We start from the raw sequence: 18,693 nt of genomic DNA, 5'->3' as shown, positions 1-18,693 counted from the left end.
GTTTGTCTCTTTCTATAAGAAAGAAAACCTTTTCCAAAGCCCTGAAAGAGAGTTCTTCCGTCTCTCTCTGATCAGAAGAGCATCAACTGGCCGTGCCTGGACCAATCATTAACTCAGTCGGGGGGCCTCCTGCTTGCTTGATTGTAACTGTGATTCACCACACGGGCTAGGGATAGGGTCCACCCACCTGAACCACACAGCATAGAAGAAGGCTGGTATGTGGACAAAATAGGTTATTCTGTTAGGATAAGGGAGGAGAAAAATGGCTATTGGCTAGGTAGTCTACATGCCTGCAAATGAAGCTAAATAACCACTGTTTTGTGCTGCTGTTGATGATTATATCATTAGCACAACAGCTCCAACCCATTTCCCTTTTATGAGGAGAAGTGTGCCTATACTTTCTAATATCTGGTTTTACCATTAATGGGAAGAAACACAACTATTGATTGCCTAGGAATAGTACACGAAACAAGAGTTTCTATTTCGAGGTATTCATCGATGAAGCTGTTGTGAGACAACAACATCTGCTTAAAATGCAGGATTTCCAAAGATTCGATCTACAAACTCTTTTACCCAATTTCCCTTTTGTATACTAGTCGATAAAGAATAATCGTTAAACTTTTTGTGTACAACTGAGACTAAAAGAATCTGCAGATAGTCCTGGCCAGTGTGGCTCAGTGATTAAAGCATCGGCCTTCAGAATGAAGGGTCTCAGGTATGATTCCCAGTCAGGGCACATACCTGGGTTGCAGGTTCCATCCTCAGCCCTGGTCAGGGCACATATGGGAGGCAACCAATCAATGTGTCTCACTCAAGGAGATCTCTCTCTCTCTCCCTCCCTCCCTCACAATCTATCTAAAAATCAACTAGGAAAAAATATCTTCGGATGAGGATTAAAAAAAAAAAAAAAAGAATCTGCAGATAATGATAGAAAATGCTATTTGTCAAAGGTATGAAGCAGAAATACAACTAAAAACCACTATATGACTGGAAAAAATACAAAAGTAATTACAAAGGAAGAAAAACACTCTAAACAACAAGTTTACCTTTATCCAGTGATATGTTTGTTCACATTTCTCGTTTTTGTCCTATAGAATACAGTTAACAATTCTTAGACTTGAACCAAAAAAGGAGGAGAAATTTAGAATTACTGGTTAACCATTAATAGTTACAAAGTTTTCACTTATTCTGAAAAGAGATGATTTCATTTCATTCTAACAGGCAATAAAAACTAATAGCACAATTTAATGATAACTTTAAAAAACACATTTTGTGTTCTGTTGCGTCAAATTAGTCTAGAAAAAAATCATGGCACAGAACTTCATTAATGAGAATGATAGTGGGACCTAGAAAGTTGCCATTTTATAAATATGTAATTCTTAGAAGCATTAGTGAGGAGGAGACACAATATGTGATCTGAAAAGGAGGTCAGTGTAAAGCAGCCCAGGTTCTGGGACCCCCTAAGTCTTGAGTAATGGGAAAAATTCCGACACATTAAGCTGTTTAGCATCATTCTACAATAGTCAAGATCACTGATACTACTGAATAAGCTTAGCATCAGCATCATGAGTTCCTATCATGTGCTCATTTACTTTCAGCTGGGAAAGAAATAAAAGCATTGGCCATGTGGGGCTGGAGAGGAGAAAAGAGCTAAGACCCAAAGCAGTTTTTCAAAATTCCCCATAATTCAAAAGGCATAGCCCTCAAATTATGGAAAAACTATAGAAGGTTCAGATAAGTAATGAAGTTTAAATATGTTGATGAAACTTTACTAATTTCTTTCTGGTTTCAGAACTAGATCAAAAATTTCTAACAAAAATTGATTTTTCTGGTTTTAGCCAAATGAAACGATCCAGTGAAATTCACCTATCTAATGACAACCAGAAGAGGCATCGAATGAATGACAGCAGGGGACTAGATGTGACCAAGCTGGTTTGGAAAAATGCATGAGTGTGTGTTCCAGAGAAGTGATCTAGGTCATTTTACAGAGCAGAGCTCCCAAACTCTGTATTTCCTACAGAGATCTAGTATTGTATAAACTATATTATATTAACTAAACCGCATTCATCATTTACTAGAAGGATGTGTGTATGTACACAGATCATGATACACCAAATAGAATATGTCAGAGATTAGACTTTGTTAGAGATTCCAATAGCGGTATGATTCAGTTCTGCCCAATGAGTTTATGTCAATTTAGAGACCTTTACCTTCTCAGGTTCAATCTCACGTAATCTTGTTAGAGAGCCTGAGAGCAAAGACTGCAAATCTCATCGACCAGCGTGCTGGTCAGCTGCTCGCTCAGATCACAGGCATTCACTCTTTTCCAAAGAAGCGACTCAGAGTATATTATTTCAGCAAGCCCATTTAAATAAAGACTTTTAAAAAATCTAACAACCTATTAAAATAATTAACCAACTGACCTGACTCAAGAAGAACAAAAACAATAATAAAATCCCACTTTTCCTTTTTATAGTATACATTGCTAGTTATTTTGGAAAAATAGTTGAAATGGCTCTTTTAAAGATTGTGAGACAGCCCGGCCAGTGTGGCTCAGTGGTTGAGCGTTGACCCATGCACCAAGAGGTTGCTGGTTTGATTCCTGGTCAGGGCACATGCCCAGGTTGTGGGCCAAATCCCCAGTGGGGGGCATGCAGGAGGCGGCCTATTGATGTTCTCTCTCATCGATGTTTCTATCTCTCTCTCCCTCTCCCTTCTTCCCTTTCTAAAATCAATAAAGAAAAACAATTAAAAAAAAAAAAAGATTGTGAGGCAAAGGAAATGAGAGCAAATGGTGGAAAGGAAGAGCAGATGGTAGGATAGGACTATGCCAGTATTTACACAGCTAAGATCAAGTATCATGACAGATGAGAAGATAAAGTGAAATTCTGTCTTTAGCTTTAATAATAATATTATAAATCGACCATCAATATCACATGTCAACTTAAACATAAAATTAAATAAAATCTATTTTTTAGCTCAAATAATGTTTAAAACCTGTAAAACAAAGAAGCGTAGGATGTAGTCGCTGCCCTGAGGAGCCATGGATTGCAATCATCTTCAGTGTCAGCCACAGAAGATATAAATGGCCATCCAAGGCGATGGCAGTGGTGTCATGAGGCTGTGTGTGATTCATCACCAAATGTGTGGTCCAGAGAGTAAATGTGATACAGTTTAGAAGGGGTGGCAGTCACTCAGGACAGGAAATCTCTATTGAAAGGGTGGGATTTGAATCCCCACTTATTCGCCAGTCCCTCCTCACCCTCAACCTTCCTTCTAGTCAAATAATTGCCCCACGAACTAATTACAGTGAATTATCCTTCATTCTAAATCCTTCGGCTTTCTGCCTTCTTTACTATTGCTCCCCACCCAATAGTCCTCCTTTCCCTCTGTCTCATAAGATGCGTCCTCCCTTCCTGGAACTCCCGGCTCCACCTGACTCCCTTCCTCTCCTGCTTCTGAATCATTGTGCTCATTCATCTTCTTTCTCGTCCTTCTTGAAACTATCATTTTCGATGGCCCCTTTTATAAGTAGCCCTATGCTTTATCCTATAAACATGCTAAGGTTACCCCCATCCCATGAAAAGTTCCTTTGACCGACATGCCTACTATCCCCCGGCTGCCAGGAGCTGGGAGGCAGGAGCTGGGAGCTTCACTGTTGAGTATGTAGATTCTCACTAACCCCCAATTTTAACGTGGCATCCTGCTCTTAGTTACTCTAAGCTTTCCTCGAGGTTCTACAGAACCTCTCCTTTATTCTCACACAATAGTCCCTTCTTGTCCATATGAACTTCAAAGGCCACAGCTATTATTTCTATCTGGACTGATGCCCAATGCAAGAGGCTTCGGGCTCACAGTTGCAACTGAGTATTGCGCACAACAACCACATAGATGATGCTCAGGCTTCTCCGGTTCCTAAATCATTGTTCTCAAACCTGCCTACACTTTGGAATCACCTGCAGACGTTACAAAAATACCTATGCCCAGGTTACACACCCAATAGCCTTATCGATCGGACATCGAGGTCACTGTCCTCCACTCTCAACACCGCTTTTTATCAAAATGTGCCCGTCACTTAATGGTAACACCATTCACCTAACTGCTCGTGTTCAATTCCTTCGAGCTGTCATGAACTTTTCCCTCAGCCCTCTGCAACCTCAACGCCAAATCCCAATATCCACTCGTCCACGACGTCGCTGCGTCACATGTATAGGCTCACAGCCACCGCTGCACCTCAGCTGCCATCCGTTACTGTGCTAGTTTCCCAATCCGCTGTCCGTCCTCCCTCTCTCATCCCACTTTTGCCACCTGTCTTCTGTGGCTAAATCCAATTGTGGAACACACTCGGCACACCAGTACAACACAGGCTCTTCGGCTGAGAGTCAAGGCTTTCCAGTGCACAGCTCAAAGCTGTTCAGGCTTTATTTCCACTAGATCTCACCCTTCGCGTAAAACAATGGGCTCTCTATGCCCCGCTATTCACTGTTCACCGTTCTCGAGATGTTTTTCAGAGTTTCCCCTTTTCCATATTTCTGACTGTGTTGTTTCCTCTGCTTGGAATGCTCCCCCTCTCCTATTTTCCTGTTAATAATTTATCAGGACCCTGGAGACCTCAACAAAATCCATCCACCCTTGGGAGCGGGAGGGGCCTTCTCAGATTCCATCAGATTGAAATTATGTCCCCTCCCCCAATATCCCTTCCTCTTATGTGCCTTCGTACAGTATTGATCACCCAGACTGCCTTAGTTTAGAATTATGTGTGTGTATATCTGTATCCCCTCCTGGACAGTGAGCAGAGAGTGATCCAGTATTCTCTTCAGAGCTATGGAATCACAGTGTACTTACATATTCAGTATTTATTGATTTTAAGACAGGTAAGACCAGTATATATAGAGAGAATGAGAAAATCCCTGGGCAAAAGCAAAGAGAAAAGAAAGGGAAAAAATGCACATGGAAGATGATGAATTAACTAGAACACTTATGAAATGAAACAGCGACATGAATCTTGACTAAGCAGGTGGAGTCAAACGACGGGGTACGGAGTTTGGCCTTTACCCTGTCAAATAAGGTTTTTAAAAAGACTCTGAAGAAGCCTGAGTATCTAGCGTGTGTTTGGAGGCTCAGTTTTTCTCTCAGTAAAGTGAAAATAATAATAAGAATATCACAGCTAGTATTGTTAGGAAGAATGAATAAGACAAGCTAGTTAAAAGGCTTGGCACAAAGCTAGATCAGAGTAAGCCTGCTCTAAGTGCTAAACCCATTAACAGTGTGTGTTATAAACATACACACACCACACACACACACATACACAAACACACACAAGGGTGATACAATAATATATAGGATGACCAAAAAAATATTTATTTCTGGCTTTGATTTCTAAAACTAGAGAAAGAAAAGAATAGAGAGAAAGAAAGAAGCATTAATGTCCACGAGCTTGGACAGTTAGCTTCACTGGACATATATTTCCCTTTTTCATCTTTCTCCCTCTGATCCTTCTCTGTTTTTTTTTTTTTCCTTTTCTTCTCTCTTTTCCTTTGTCTTAGACTCTTGCTTTAGGGTTCCCTTTCCTCCCCTCCCCTTTCTCACTCAGAAGGCCCGTGGCCTTGCTTGGCCGGGCAGTGGGCAGCGCTGAACAAGCGTCGTCTCGGCAGGACAGATGAGACCTGAGCCTTGAACAACTCAGGGTGTGGGCCCCACCCCCTGCACAGTCAAAGATCCACATGTAACTTTAGTCTCTCTATAAACTCAACTAGTAATAGTCTACGGTTGGCCAGAAGCCTTACTGATAACATAACCAGTAAGTTAACATACTATATTTTGTATGTTACAGGTATCACATACTGTATTCTTACAATAAAGTAAGCTAGAGGAAAGAAAATGGTATTACGGAAACCATGAGGAAGCCCTGGCCAGCGTGGCTTGGTGGGGGGCGTTGCCCATGCACGAGGAGGTCGCCAGTTTGATTCCCGGTCAGGGCACAAGCCTGGGTTTCAGGTTCCTCCCCTGGTGGAGGGCGTGCTGGAGGCAGCCAGTTGGTGTTACGTTCTCACACCAGCGTTTCTCTCTTTCTCTCCCTTCCTCTCTCTAAAAAAAAAGTCAATAAACTATTCTTAAAAAAAATAAAAAATAAAAACACCATTAAGGAAGGAAAACTACATTCATAGTAGTGTGTGTATTTATTGAAAAAAATCCGCAGATAAGTGAACTTGCACAGTTCCAACCCGTGTTGTTCAAGGGTCGACTGTACAACAACGAGCAGCCGCCACCCCAGCCCGATGCAAGACGGCCTGGGAGGTGCAGTGACGGTCCCCGGGCTCTGGACCAGCAGGACCTCCGATCTGCTTTAAGGTTTCCTCAGAAGCATTAACCTCCGCGGAGGCCCGGTCGGAGGTAACACCGGGAACACTCCACGAGTGCTGGTGGCAAAGAGCACTACAGCACCTTGAAAAACATCTCCATCCCTGTTCGCGTCAGAACCACAGAGATGGCTGAATTCCACCTAACGAGGCAGCGTGTGGACATCGGAGGGCTTCGTGACCTCCCTGGCTGGGAGAGACACTGCGGGTGTGAGAACAGTTAAACCAGCACTGGAGCCGTCCGGGTGTCGTGTGCAGGTGTGTGTGCATTTGAAAGCTGCTGTTTTATGAGACGTCCTAGGTGACCCAATAAACACAAGAACCAGAGCGAAGTAATCCTTTTCCAGGGCTCTCTCTGGCTCGGCCCGCGCTCCTGCCAGAAACAACACATTCCAGGGGAAAAGTGTAAATCACACACTGAGGTAATTGTTTCACACTTTCAAAAAATTTACTTATTAAATGCAAAGTGTTTTATAGAAGCAATTCTGTATCTTGACTTCTGTTTTGTGCTTAAACACTTAGGACTTTTTTTAAATGTTGACCTCCACTATATATCAAAAAGTCCCTCTAATGTGTTAACTAGATGTTATCTTTAAAATAGATCAGGCTGAGTTTAAAATGTGAATTCTAATAAAAGAGGACTGCTTTCCATAAAACATAACTTTGCATCCAAAACCATGCAGTTTTGCACCTCTAGGTATTATAGATTCAGAGGTTAGGCACTCTTCGACTAAGTGAGTTACATGCCTACTAAGGACAATGACATTACCCTGTGTTGCTTAGAGACACCAAAGAATTTCACTCTCAGATTCCATGTTGTTGTCTGTTTTGGTTTTTATTGATTTTAGAGAGAGAGGAAGGAAGAGGAAAAGAGAGAGAGAGGAATATTGATGTGAGAGAGAAATATTGATCAGCTGCCTCCTGCATGCCCCCTATTGGGAATCAAGCCCACAATCTGGGCATGTGCCCCCACTGGAAATTGATCCGGTGACCCCTTGGTACATGGGACAATGCTCAGTGAACTGAGCCATACCATCCAGGGCATCACTCCCAGATTCTTGCTGAGCCTAATATTTCCACCCATCCTCAAGGCCACCAGCAATGAAAGACCAATGTGAAAATTCAAGATAAGGTATGGTCTTAGACATCACATAGACCATGACAGGACTGACCATTAAGTGTCCTGTGACCTAGTAACAGTTTTTTCATCTCAATCATTTTTCCAGTCGCCTCATTAGAGTGGCAGACTATTAAAACAATTCCTCGTCTTGAGTTCACCCATACATCTGATATATGCAAATTTAAGTGCCTCAAGGAAAGTAAAGGAACTCTTTTTTATTCCCTTCTATCACAAATTTAGTAACCACAACTGATCTTCAGAGAAATAACTCACTTTTGTTTCTGTCTTTCAAAAACACTTTTGAAGAACAGTTGCCCTTCTGATAACAATAAAATAAAAAGGACTACTGAAGAATGCAGAGTTGAAGAAAGGGCTCTCCCTGGGCACTGCTTATCAGGACTACGTTTACGTGGATCAGCAGGAAAGGAACTGGGTCGGACACTGCCTTTCAGCCAGGATTCTGCACAGAAGAGCTGCAATGGGTGATGCATTTACTCCTCATTTGCTTGCATCAAGAACCCCATTCCATTGCAATCTGCCAGCATCCTAATTAAGATGATCTGAATCTCAGGCGATCCATTATTCCAGATCTAAGATAGCCCAATCTACATTAGACGAGATGTTACACTGGGTGCTCACACCGAGATGATAAGACCACTGAGCAGAAAAACATGCCTTCCCTCGATCTGGCCCAGCACTGGGCTGAGCTCTCCATCACTGCTCAATAAATAACGGCCAGGCCTTCGCCTGTTGTCTTTCTTTCTTCTACTTCAGGCATAATTTAATCTTACTGTATCATTTCTGGTTCCTTTAACAACATATACCTGTGCTCTTTTTTTTTTCTTTTAATATAAGAGAGTAACGTATCTCAAGTAGTTCTTTATACATGTATGTGCCAAGGTGTGTACTTGTACTTAAGAATGCATGAGTATAATTCCCACTCATTACCTTGATGCTGTTTCTGAAGATCCTATATTAAAGAATATGCTAACTACATTAGCTTTTGAGCCAGTAAAGCAGAGAATGAAGAGACAATGCTTTGTCTCACCAAAGCCTTGGAAGAATCAGAATGAAATTTCATTCCAGGATAATAATATCCAGCTGTACTATTATCCAAGAGGCATTTAAAATATCATATAAAGCTGCTCTCCGAATCGACTTCTTTCTCTCCCTTCAGTTAAAGGAAGTTACCTGTAATTCTTTAGCATCAAAACTGGGTTATGGCTTGGGTGTCTGGTAAACAAACAAACAGAAAGGTGCGTTGATATTCCACGTGCCCTCTCCTGACATCTCGAGAAAGGCCAGGTGCTCAGTGGCCGACCCACAGCGAGGCATGCCCGCCTCTCTTCCCACCCAGTGTCGGGAACCGTCCTTCACAGTGCTGAGCAAACGCGTCTGAGAATGTCCTTAAGCCCACACTCGTACTATTGTTGAGCACTGATGACCTTCACCGTCTGATGTCCTTTTCCAAAGACATGAGAACTTTCGTCTAAGAACCTCCAAGAAGGCAGATGACATAGCACAGCCCTACGGTTCAAACCCGCTCACCCTCTGTCTCCTTTCACTGAGGAAATGAAGATGTTGACTGGAACCCAGGCTGCGCCACCCTGCTCATAGCTGTCGCGTTTTCTGCATGTACAATAAAGTTTTCAAATAGTTTCCATTTTGGAAACATATCTGCTTCTCTCAAGAGGACAAAGGCATCACTGCCGTGTTTCTGCAGCGAAGTCATGTGGGGAAGCCCCGGCCTTGATCCTAAGGACTCTGTAGGGAGGGTGCACTGCCCAGGTGGAGAGTAGAGATACGAAGGGTAAGAACGTTATGAAGAAGGCAATGTGCAAAATTTAGGAAAGCTTCTTGCTTTCGGGATCCTTGTTTTTTTGCCTTGAACGGTAAAAAAAAAAAAAAGGATGTAGCTTTTCTTAGGAGTTAGATATTTACTGAATTTTGAAATCCCTCTGTCTATATTTATTCAAAAATCTAACATACTGAAAACCTAGTTTAAGGTGATCACCTTTCACCACTCTGAAATAAAATGTACAACTACAAGCCTATCTTTAGTCATTGAATGTGAGTCTGAAGCTCTATTTCTAGAATTGGTGGAGTCTGTTCTCCATTTCCATGTATAAAAGATCTCCCAGCCCTGGGAAAACAGTTTTAAAAAAAAAAAAAATGAAATACAACAAATAAGGTATGCTGCTGGGTCCTGGGGGAGAAGCTTCCCAGAGTCTTTGAATTTCCTCCTATTTTCCTTCTTTACAAGATTTCTAAGACCAAGTCCTTTTCGACAGTCTCTCAAACAAGGTAAAAAAGAAAAATACCCCCTAGATATATTCCTTAGATTTTCTATTATGCTTCTCAAGTTCCCAGTAGCTTCTGAAGTAAAGCAAAGATGAATTCTGGAGTTATCTTTTTATTATGTTTTAATTTTAGTTCCTCTTTTAGGTCTAAGATGAAATAGATGATCATAACTACGATGCTTGGGATGCATTTCACGGCACAGTTCGTACGTGACCTGTGCAAGGTCAGTCATGGACAAAGGACGGATGTGATCGATGACAAGTTGAATCCAGCTTTTAGTCTTGGAGAACTTCAGGGTAACCTATTTAAGCTTGCTCTACTTAGTGCAAGATGGCAAAAAAAAAAAAAAAAAAAAAAAAGTTCTGTTTAAACAGTATGTATTAGATGCATCCTTTATAGGAATCTCACCCTGGACTTGGCTAGTGTTAACTAGACACAGAGGAGGAATTATTGCTCAAATCACTGATCACTGAGGGTCATTTCTGTCACACTGTGAGCCTTGGTGTGGACTGTGGCAAGCTGGCCTAAACAGTGCCCACAGGACCTCGGGTTCCAGGCACACCGTGTTCTTACACCTCTACATCTTTGCATTTGCTCTTCTCACTGCTCACTGCTTTCACTCTGGCAAAAATCTCCACTCCCCACCACCGCAGCCATCTAAAACATAACTCCCCTTTAAATCCTTCCTTGACACCCCCAAGTGAGGTTCCTTATTTCCTCCTCTGTGTACGCACAGAACTTTGCACCATCTCTACTAGGGCACGGATCGGATTCTATTACAATCATTTGTCTGTTGTCTCCACAACCAGAATACGGAGGAGGCTTGTACCACCTCGGACTGACTGTGTGCGGGGCACTTTAGCTACATCAGATCTTTTACACACAGCACAACCCTTTGAGGTAGACATTAGCATTATCTCCCCTTTACAATGAGGAGCCTGAGGCACAGAGAATTAAGTAATTTTCCCACAGACACACAGCTAGGAAGGGCTGGGGTCGAACTCTGGCAGCCTGACTTCAGAGTCTGAGCTTCTCCTATTATTCTTTGTGTTTGCCTAAGGGACTAAGGGAGGTGGTTCATAACCATTAAACAAATAAAAAGAATGATCATTTTGATTTCACCATCATTTCCTAAGCTTAAATTTAGAAACACATTTTCTTTGTCTTAAAATTGATTTTGCCTTCTCCTCCGGCTGTGGATGAGTTCATTTGTCCAGAGAAAACTCGACGCAGACTGGGAAAGGACAGAACCCGCTGGGAGGTAGGAGCCGGGGTTTTGCTGGCTCTGCTTGTCAAAGTCTTGCCTCCTCAGCACCTCCCCCGGGTCCGCGTCTGTAGACGCCTACGAAAGCCGCTCCTCACAGCTGCTTCGGGACGTGCTGTGTACATAGTGTGACATGAAATGCTGTGGACTAGAAATACCATTAACAAGAAAAACATAAGCTGTTCTTTGTAAACTGAGGTGACTCGAGGAAGACATTTTCACTTTGGAGACATGTCAAATAGAGAGGGTTTTCATTGCTGTTGTTTGTTTAGCACCCAAACCGTTAGGAATGGGGTGTTTTTATTTTTCCTCTTAATATTTAAATTCTCCTCTCTTTTGGTTTGTGTGAAAACCCAGGTTGGGGAGAATGAGGCACCCCTGCGAGAACAGGGCCCCGTGGAGGCTGGGATGGTGTCTCCCCAGCAGCTGTGGAGTGCTGGGCCCGCCAGGGGGTGCTGACCCAGCGAGGCAGGGGACGACAGATAGTCCTCTATGAAAAGTGCTGAGATTGTCCTCTCTTGGTAATATGTACTTTCTTCTCATTGGGCTATTATCTTTTGTTTTTTATCCTCACCCAAGGACATTTTTTCATTTTTTTGTTCAAAATAGAGTGGGAGGAAGAGAGAGAGAGTAACATCGATGTGAAAGAGACACATCGAGTGGCTGCCAGCCGCAGGACCCAACCAGGGCCCGGGACAAACTGCAACCGAGATACGCGCCCTTAGCGGAAACCGAACCAGGGTCTCTCTGGACCGCAGGCCAACGCTCTAACCACTGAGCCAAACCAGCCAGGGCTGGGCTATTGTCTTTATTCCATCTTAGCACCTGCCTACAAAATGAACTGATTTTAAAGTGTCAGGTTCAAACTGGCCCTGGCGAACAGAGCTACTCATTCTCAACACAGATCTTTGGTGCATTTAGGTGAGCGCCACCTCCGCGCCGGCCGCCCTCACCCCACTCGCCCCCCTCCACCCACCCCTCCACCCCACAGCCAAGAACAGGTTTTCATGCTGCAAATCAATGATCATTTCCCCCTGAAACCCTTCCCCTCTCTGGACCCTACACTGCCCCCCCCTCTGATTACACTGGCCTGCTCAGACGATGCTGCCTGAGAGAAGCCCTCCCTGGTGTCCTGATTGAAGTCACTTCTGCCAGACCAGCTTCTGGTTGCTCCCTCCTCTTTCCAGCACACCCCAGTCCAGGAAGGCACGGGTGTTCGATGTACGTCTGTCCCCACCTCGCCACGAGCGCCGGAGGCAGGTGCCGAGGCTCGCTGCCCATCACCTCGCCCGTGGGAGGCAGCGCTGCGGTGCTGACGGCCGTGGGCTCCGGGGCCAACGCTTCAGATCCAAGTCCCAGCTCTGCTACTGAGCACCTGTGTGATCTCAGGCAAGCTACTTAACTTCTCTGGGCCTCTATTTTCTCCACCGGGGACTATAAAAGGGCCATCTTAGAGGTTTGTTGGGAGAATTCGTTGACAACACACAGAAGTGCCTAGAACGGGGCCTGCTGTGCAGAACGCGTCCGGCACAGGACAGCTGTGACCAGGTGGGCCCGCGGTCACGGCTGCGTAGGTAACAAAACACAATGGAGGTTTTAGTCGTGTCTCCTCTCATCATCCCTGCCCCAGTCAAAGCATTCGTCCAACCGACCTCCCTGCCGCCTGCTCCTGGAGCGCCGTCCCCCACACGGTCCTGCCCCAGAGCCTGCCGCCTGGCTCTCCTGTCACACTGCCGGTTCCAGCCTCGACCCTGTCATCTGCACTCCCTGAGAATATGTGCGCCTCTTCCTTCCGTCAAGCTATTCCCTGAAATGTGACCTCCTCCACGGAAGCTTCTTTAAGTGGAACTGAGTTCATCATCCCCTCCTCTGTGTCCAACGAGTAAGTGGAGGTGGTGGTTTGAGGTTCCACAGCTCTGAATCGCGAGCGTTTCGCTGGCCAAGTGGTCTCACCGTCGCAGGGCAGGGGGTCTCCCGCCCGCCTGCACTTAGGAATGTCAGTCTGAGGGGGCAGAGGGTTTGTTTAACTTGCTCTGTACACATCTCACACAATGCCAACCCACACGGATGCTGAACAAATGACTGGATGATGATTTAATTAATTACTTTGTCCATGCCAGGAATGAAACACTGAACCCTTAGATCTGCTTCCCCTATGTTACAATATGTTCCGATGCCGAGTCTATTGCGAGACTGGTTTTCTGCATTTTACTTTCACAAAAAAAAAAAAAAAAAAAACACGTACAAAAGAAGAGAGGAATTACATGAAAATATCAAATTAATAAAATCCTTTTCCACATTGAGTCCAAAGATAAGGTTAGGACATTGTATTAAAAGGTGCCTCCTAAAAAAGAATAAAAATAAAGTTTGACTGCATATGCTTTAAGAGTTATTTTGTAAATCTAAAATGGATAACCAAAGCATGTCAATACTCATTTGTAAAGTACTTGCTGTATTCGGTGCATGCACCATTATGGAGAACTTACACTCAGAGCAAAAAGATTTGTAGCAAAGCATATGACCTTCTTCCCACTACAATGACCATCCCCTAATTAGGCAATGCATCTGATAGTCATTAACAGGAATGAGATAATGAATCACTTTCTCTCTTCTTTGTTAATTTGCTGTAACCAAGCGGCTAATGGATGTCAGAGCTGAGTGATTGCACTGATTATAGTGATTTATAGTTGCAACAAAACAATTTAAAACCATTTTGATTATTCATGTTTAAGATGCTTTATGTTTTGTTTACTAAATGTTTTATGTCCCCCTTTCTCCTGCCCCTAAAGTACTGTCCCCCTCCTACCCTGTCACTTTTCACAAAAAGATCTGTTCCTAGAAAGCCTGAAAGTTGTGGGCTTTTTTTGTTGTTTTAAACTAAGCCATTTCATTTTGTTTCCATCTCTCTCTCTCTCTCTCTCTCTCTCTCTCTCTCTCTCCATATATATATATATATATACACACACATATATACACACACATATATATACCTATATATTTATCTCTCTATATATTATCTCTCTATATATTTATCTCTCTATATATTTATCTCTCTATATATTTATCTCTCTATATATTTATCTCTATATTTATATATATTTATCTAACAATATGTATTTATCTATATATTTATCTATATAGAAATAGATATAGATACAGGGAGAGAGAGATAAAGTTTACACAATAGAAAAGAAAATCCTTAGGGGTGGAAAGAAAACTTCAGTGGTGCTTCGTTCAAAGGAAGACGGAAATAAGAGAAAATAAGGCAAACTTCAAGCTACTTACCTTGGGGCTTCCAGTCCCTTCCTCATCCTCCACAGACACATCAGTAGCCAGAATCTCAGCTTTGATGGTGTCCAGAGCCCTGAGAATCCAGCTGTGTTGCCGTTTGATTTGCCTCTGCAGCTCCTTCCATTGACTCGCGATCATCCGCAGCATGTCCTTTAGTCCTTCTCCAAAGGAGGGGGAAAGCGCAAGTTACGGACCTGACTGCGTTTGTACCATTATCACTTTTTATCTAGTAAATGGGATGGTTGTTTCAAACAATTAGCTGAATTTCAAATGGCCATTACCATCACCTGCATATTCATATTTGTCACTCAGAATAGAGACAGGGAGTTTTTCACTTGACATATGGCATAAAGACACAAAAATGGTATAACCACATAGATTCATGGTGTGGAATTGACTTAGATTCAGTATATTGACTTAAAAAAAATGCATGTAGAACAAAAATCACAATATATAAAAATTATTAACTATAGCTTGACATTCCAAATAGAAGGTCCTATGTGTACCTGTATGGAGACTTAATAACGGTCAGAAAGATGTGTGGAAACAGGCAAAGTTAATTTGACGAGAAATAAATACAGTCAGTGGGCCAGAATGAAGACAGCAGTCTTGAGCATCAGCACATCCGACTAGCTGCTCTTTTCTTATTTAACTGTGGTGAGCTCAATGTAAGAGCCAAATCGTAATGCATCCTGTCTTGCGGTCTTTTACTACCAGGATAAGTATAACCGAATGACAAAACTATTTGTTATTTATAATCTGTTCCTCACAAATACATTAAAACTGGGGCAAGCACTGGTGTGAAGCCAAAACTCTGCTAATGCAATGACCAGCAAAGAACATGCAAAACGTTCATGTGTGTGAATTGGCAGGGACATAATCAGCTATCTCTAGACTGCTAGCCTTGATCTGTAATGATATCTATAAGTACCTCAATGCATATGCATCATAGCTATATGCACAATTCACATTCATTACCTTAATGTTATTTCCAGAGCACCTACATCAAAAAGCATGTCAATGTGAAGTTTTCAGGAATGTGATTTCAATGGAAACTCAGGCGAACAGCAAGCCCAAAATAAAATGAACAGACCATTTGGAGGCAGTATTTCATCTTATAAGTATCACAGCATTGTATGCAGTGTATGAAACATTTATAAATCTTGAAGGTCAATCTGATAATGTAAATATTAATAATACATAAGGAGGTGAATATATGCAGTAATTTATAGCAATGCTTCTTCATTCTTAATAGTCTGGAGGCATAAAGACTTGCAGTATTTCAGGAGGATTTACCTGCTTTGTGAGACGCAATGAGCTCGAGGAGTTGCTGCCCTTCCTCCTCCACAGCTTCCTTGAGAGCACAGTGACTGTCGACATTCAACTTAAAACTCTGCGAGGAAAAATATGAGCATCAGGTCCTGGCAGGGCAGTTGACATAAAACATCCATACAAAATGACTTGCTACTTTTTATCAGGAACTACAGAGTCCAAGAGACTCAATAGACAAGCGCATTTGCAACACTAAAAGCTATTGATATTTGGGGTCTAGGCTCAAAATGTTTCCATTAGATTAGCAGAGAGCATCTGTTTGGAAACAGCTGACAAATCTAGAAGTTCATTGGGTTTTTATGAAAAGTCACATGTCACAGGCTACATCAAGAATAGCAGCATTCTATAAAATACACTGAATTTCTACTAGCACATATGAGTTCTTCCCTTCGCTTTTAAAAAATGTTAGTAATAGCACTATTTATGAAACCATAAAATATCGGCAGCATATATTATATCAGACTTAGGTACACATATATAAATCCATTAATATAGTAGTCGGTTCTGTTTCTCAGATATCATGTAAACCATAGAATATTGAGGCAGATTTAGGTGCTACCAGGGAAGGCGGAATACTTTTCAAAACTTTGATTTTTAAAAGTTTATTTCTCACAATGGGACACTGCTTTATAAAATAATAAATCAAGCATGTCAGGGGCATTTTCCGCTCATGACAGTCATCCAAGAAACAACACCTGCTGTCATGCTGAATTCCAGCTCAGAGCCATTTCTTTCCGGAACCTTCCCTCACCCTTACACAGAGGTAGTAACCCCCTCTCCCTGTTCCCTCTGCTCTTTATACCTGCTTCTATTGTAGACTTTATCACACTGTATTCTGTTTTGTTTCTATACCTGGCTACCAAATTATAAGCAATTTGAAAGAATTGCCAGTTTCACATTTATCTCCAACTCATGTCACATATAAAATGTTCGATGGATGTTTGCGGGGATGGTGGGTAGCTGCTGGACGGCAACAGTAGCACGTCGTGAAGGTGAAGGTTTCCATTTCTATATTTCAAGAAACACAGATGGTTTTCCAAATACTCTTCCATCTCTGGAATGTTAATAGGGGTTCCCACTCCTGGAGGTCCAGGGGAGACTAATCATGGTAACCAGTAAGTTCGACCAATGGTTGATCTTCAGGATAAAGATGCATTCCTTCATTGACTAATTGGAATGAGCATGGATTCTGAAATATTACATGCCAAATTTTGGCTTCTCTGCGATAGGGCTCTTCTGTTGAAATATACAACATATTTTGCTCTCACTAAAATAAACACTGAGCCATAACTGTACCCATTACACTCAACTTAGTAGCAACGATATTTTCAGAAGTTCAAGATGAGACAGTCCCGGTTGGAATGCAATTTGGACAAAAGAGGTTAAACAACCATAAATTGTGAAATTGGGTATCATTCATTTATTTGTTTATAAACCATGTATTGTGCCTGTTCTGTACACTGTGTCAAGTAATAACAATTTAGGGATAGAAAGCATGGCCCCAAGCATCCGTGGGGACCTGCACGTGTTAGCAGGAGAAGGAAATGCTTCCCGAGTCGTCTTGGATGTGCCGTGCTGAGTATGGGCTCTCCTTTTCTTCGTGGAGAAAAGGGGTCTTTTTAAAGCGCAGAAGAAAAAGCAAAGATCAAAAACCAAAAGAAGCTGCAAACAAAGGAAATAGGGGCAGATCAGGCCTGGAAGTATAAAGATAAGAATTGTGACTAAAAAGAAATTGACCCCAAAATTCATCTGACTAGAAGTATATGAAGTAGCAAAGTTTCGCCAAACATGACAGAAAGAGACAGGACTGGGTTTCCCCAAGGGTGCTCACTATTTCATGTTGTTTTCTCTTTCAGTTACAGGTATTTGGTTGAAGAAGATAAAATAGGGCAATATATGAGAAGCCTGATGCTTCTGGGCAACCCATATAACATAATATTTATGAAAAATGAAATAGTTATTATTTTATAGCGGAAACATTTACTTTCTGCCCCTGCCGTGGAAATCCTCAACTCGGAAGTAACGCGACACAGAACGAGGTACCTGCGTGTCTCAAGGAGAAGAGACGGGGAAAAGAAAAACACTGAAGATCAACCCGATAGTGCCAAGATACAGGAAGAAACACCCCTAGACATTCCCTCATAACTGTAAAGTCAGCCTCATCCTCTCCTTCATTCTGTTGACTTACGAGGGATTTGTGCTGAAGGGCTGGCGATCATGAGCTTTGGAAGAGGTGCATCAGGCCCATGTCTCACAGCAAAACCTGAGAACCTGTGAGTAGGCTGGATAATTTGACATAATCGAGGCCAAGAGTATAGAATAGATGCAGCCGGACGTGGTTCTGCCTCGAGATGATGTAGAAGCATTTGATCAGGAAATTGGAAGAGATGAGGTATTCATTATTCGAAAACAGATAAGCTGATAAGCTTGATGCCGCAGAAAAGAGCCATTTAATATAACTATTACCCAAATGGTACAATATTGCTTGACTTTCAGGTGCACCCATTAACCATGAATGACATCAACTAAGGAATTCACGATGGGTCTCAGAGACGGCAGCCAAGCAGGCCCATTGGCCAAATTGTCAATGAAATTTCTGGCTGCTAAAGGATTCTGTCATAAGCTCTCCCCATTCTACCCCCACCTCTTCCCTAGGGAAGGAGGCTTGGACAAAAGGATTTTCTTTTTATTTTCCTTGAACTTGATCCTTGGACACATTTCCATTCTTGTGCTACTAACACGTTCTCTCGCCAATGCCTTATGGTATACCGTCCCCCTGAAACCCCCGCAGCACTCCCCGAGGATGCGAGGCATTTTCTGGAGATCTAATTTATGGCAACGACATGGCCATCGACGGGAACCACAGGCCTGCGTCACTGATGATGTGAAATTCCACAAATACGAGTCATCTGGGTCCTGTGAGACACCACATCTTTTTGAGTGTCTTGAGAGCAGCATGTAAGTGAATGACTAGCAGGGCGATCACTAAGGAAATGGAAAATACAGTGACTGAGACAAAGGACTAG

The 18,693-nt window shown here is 42.5% G+C and overlaps 1 protein-coding gene across 1 annotated transcript in view; it reads right to left on the bottom strand.

Moving 5' to 3' along the window:
- AKAP6 (A-kinase anchoring protein 6) overlaps positions 1-18,693 on the bottom strand; it is a 291,396-nt gene that overhangs the window by 196,527 nt on the left and 76,176 nt on the right. The window contains exons 6-7 of the mRNA XM_036243801.1: positions 15,632-15,728; positions 14,330-14,496 (exon numbers count right to left, since the gene is read on the bottom strand). Of these exons, the coding sequence (XP_036099694.1) occupies positions 14,330-14,496; positions 15,632-15,728 (264 nt within the window). The remainder of the gene's footprint in view (positions 1-14,329; positions 14,497-15,631; positions 15,729-18,693) is intronic.

Source organism: Molossus molossus, unplaced genomic scaffold (genome assembly GCF_014108415.1).
Source record: "Molossus molossus isolate mMolMol1 unplaced genomic scaffold, mMolMol1.p scaffold_m16_p_1, whole genome shotgun sequence".
Taxonomy (NCBI): domain Eukaryota; kingdom Metazoa; phylum Chordata; class Mammalia; order Chiroptera; family Molossidae; genus Molossus; species Molossus molossus.
The sequence above is the reverse complement of the archived record's forward strand: the minus strand, read 5'-3'. Positions and strand labels throughout refer to the sequence as shown.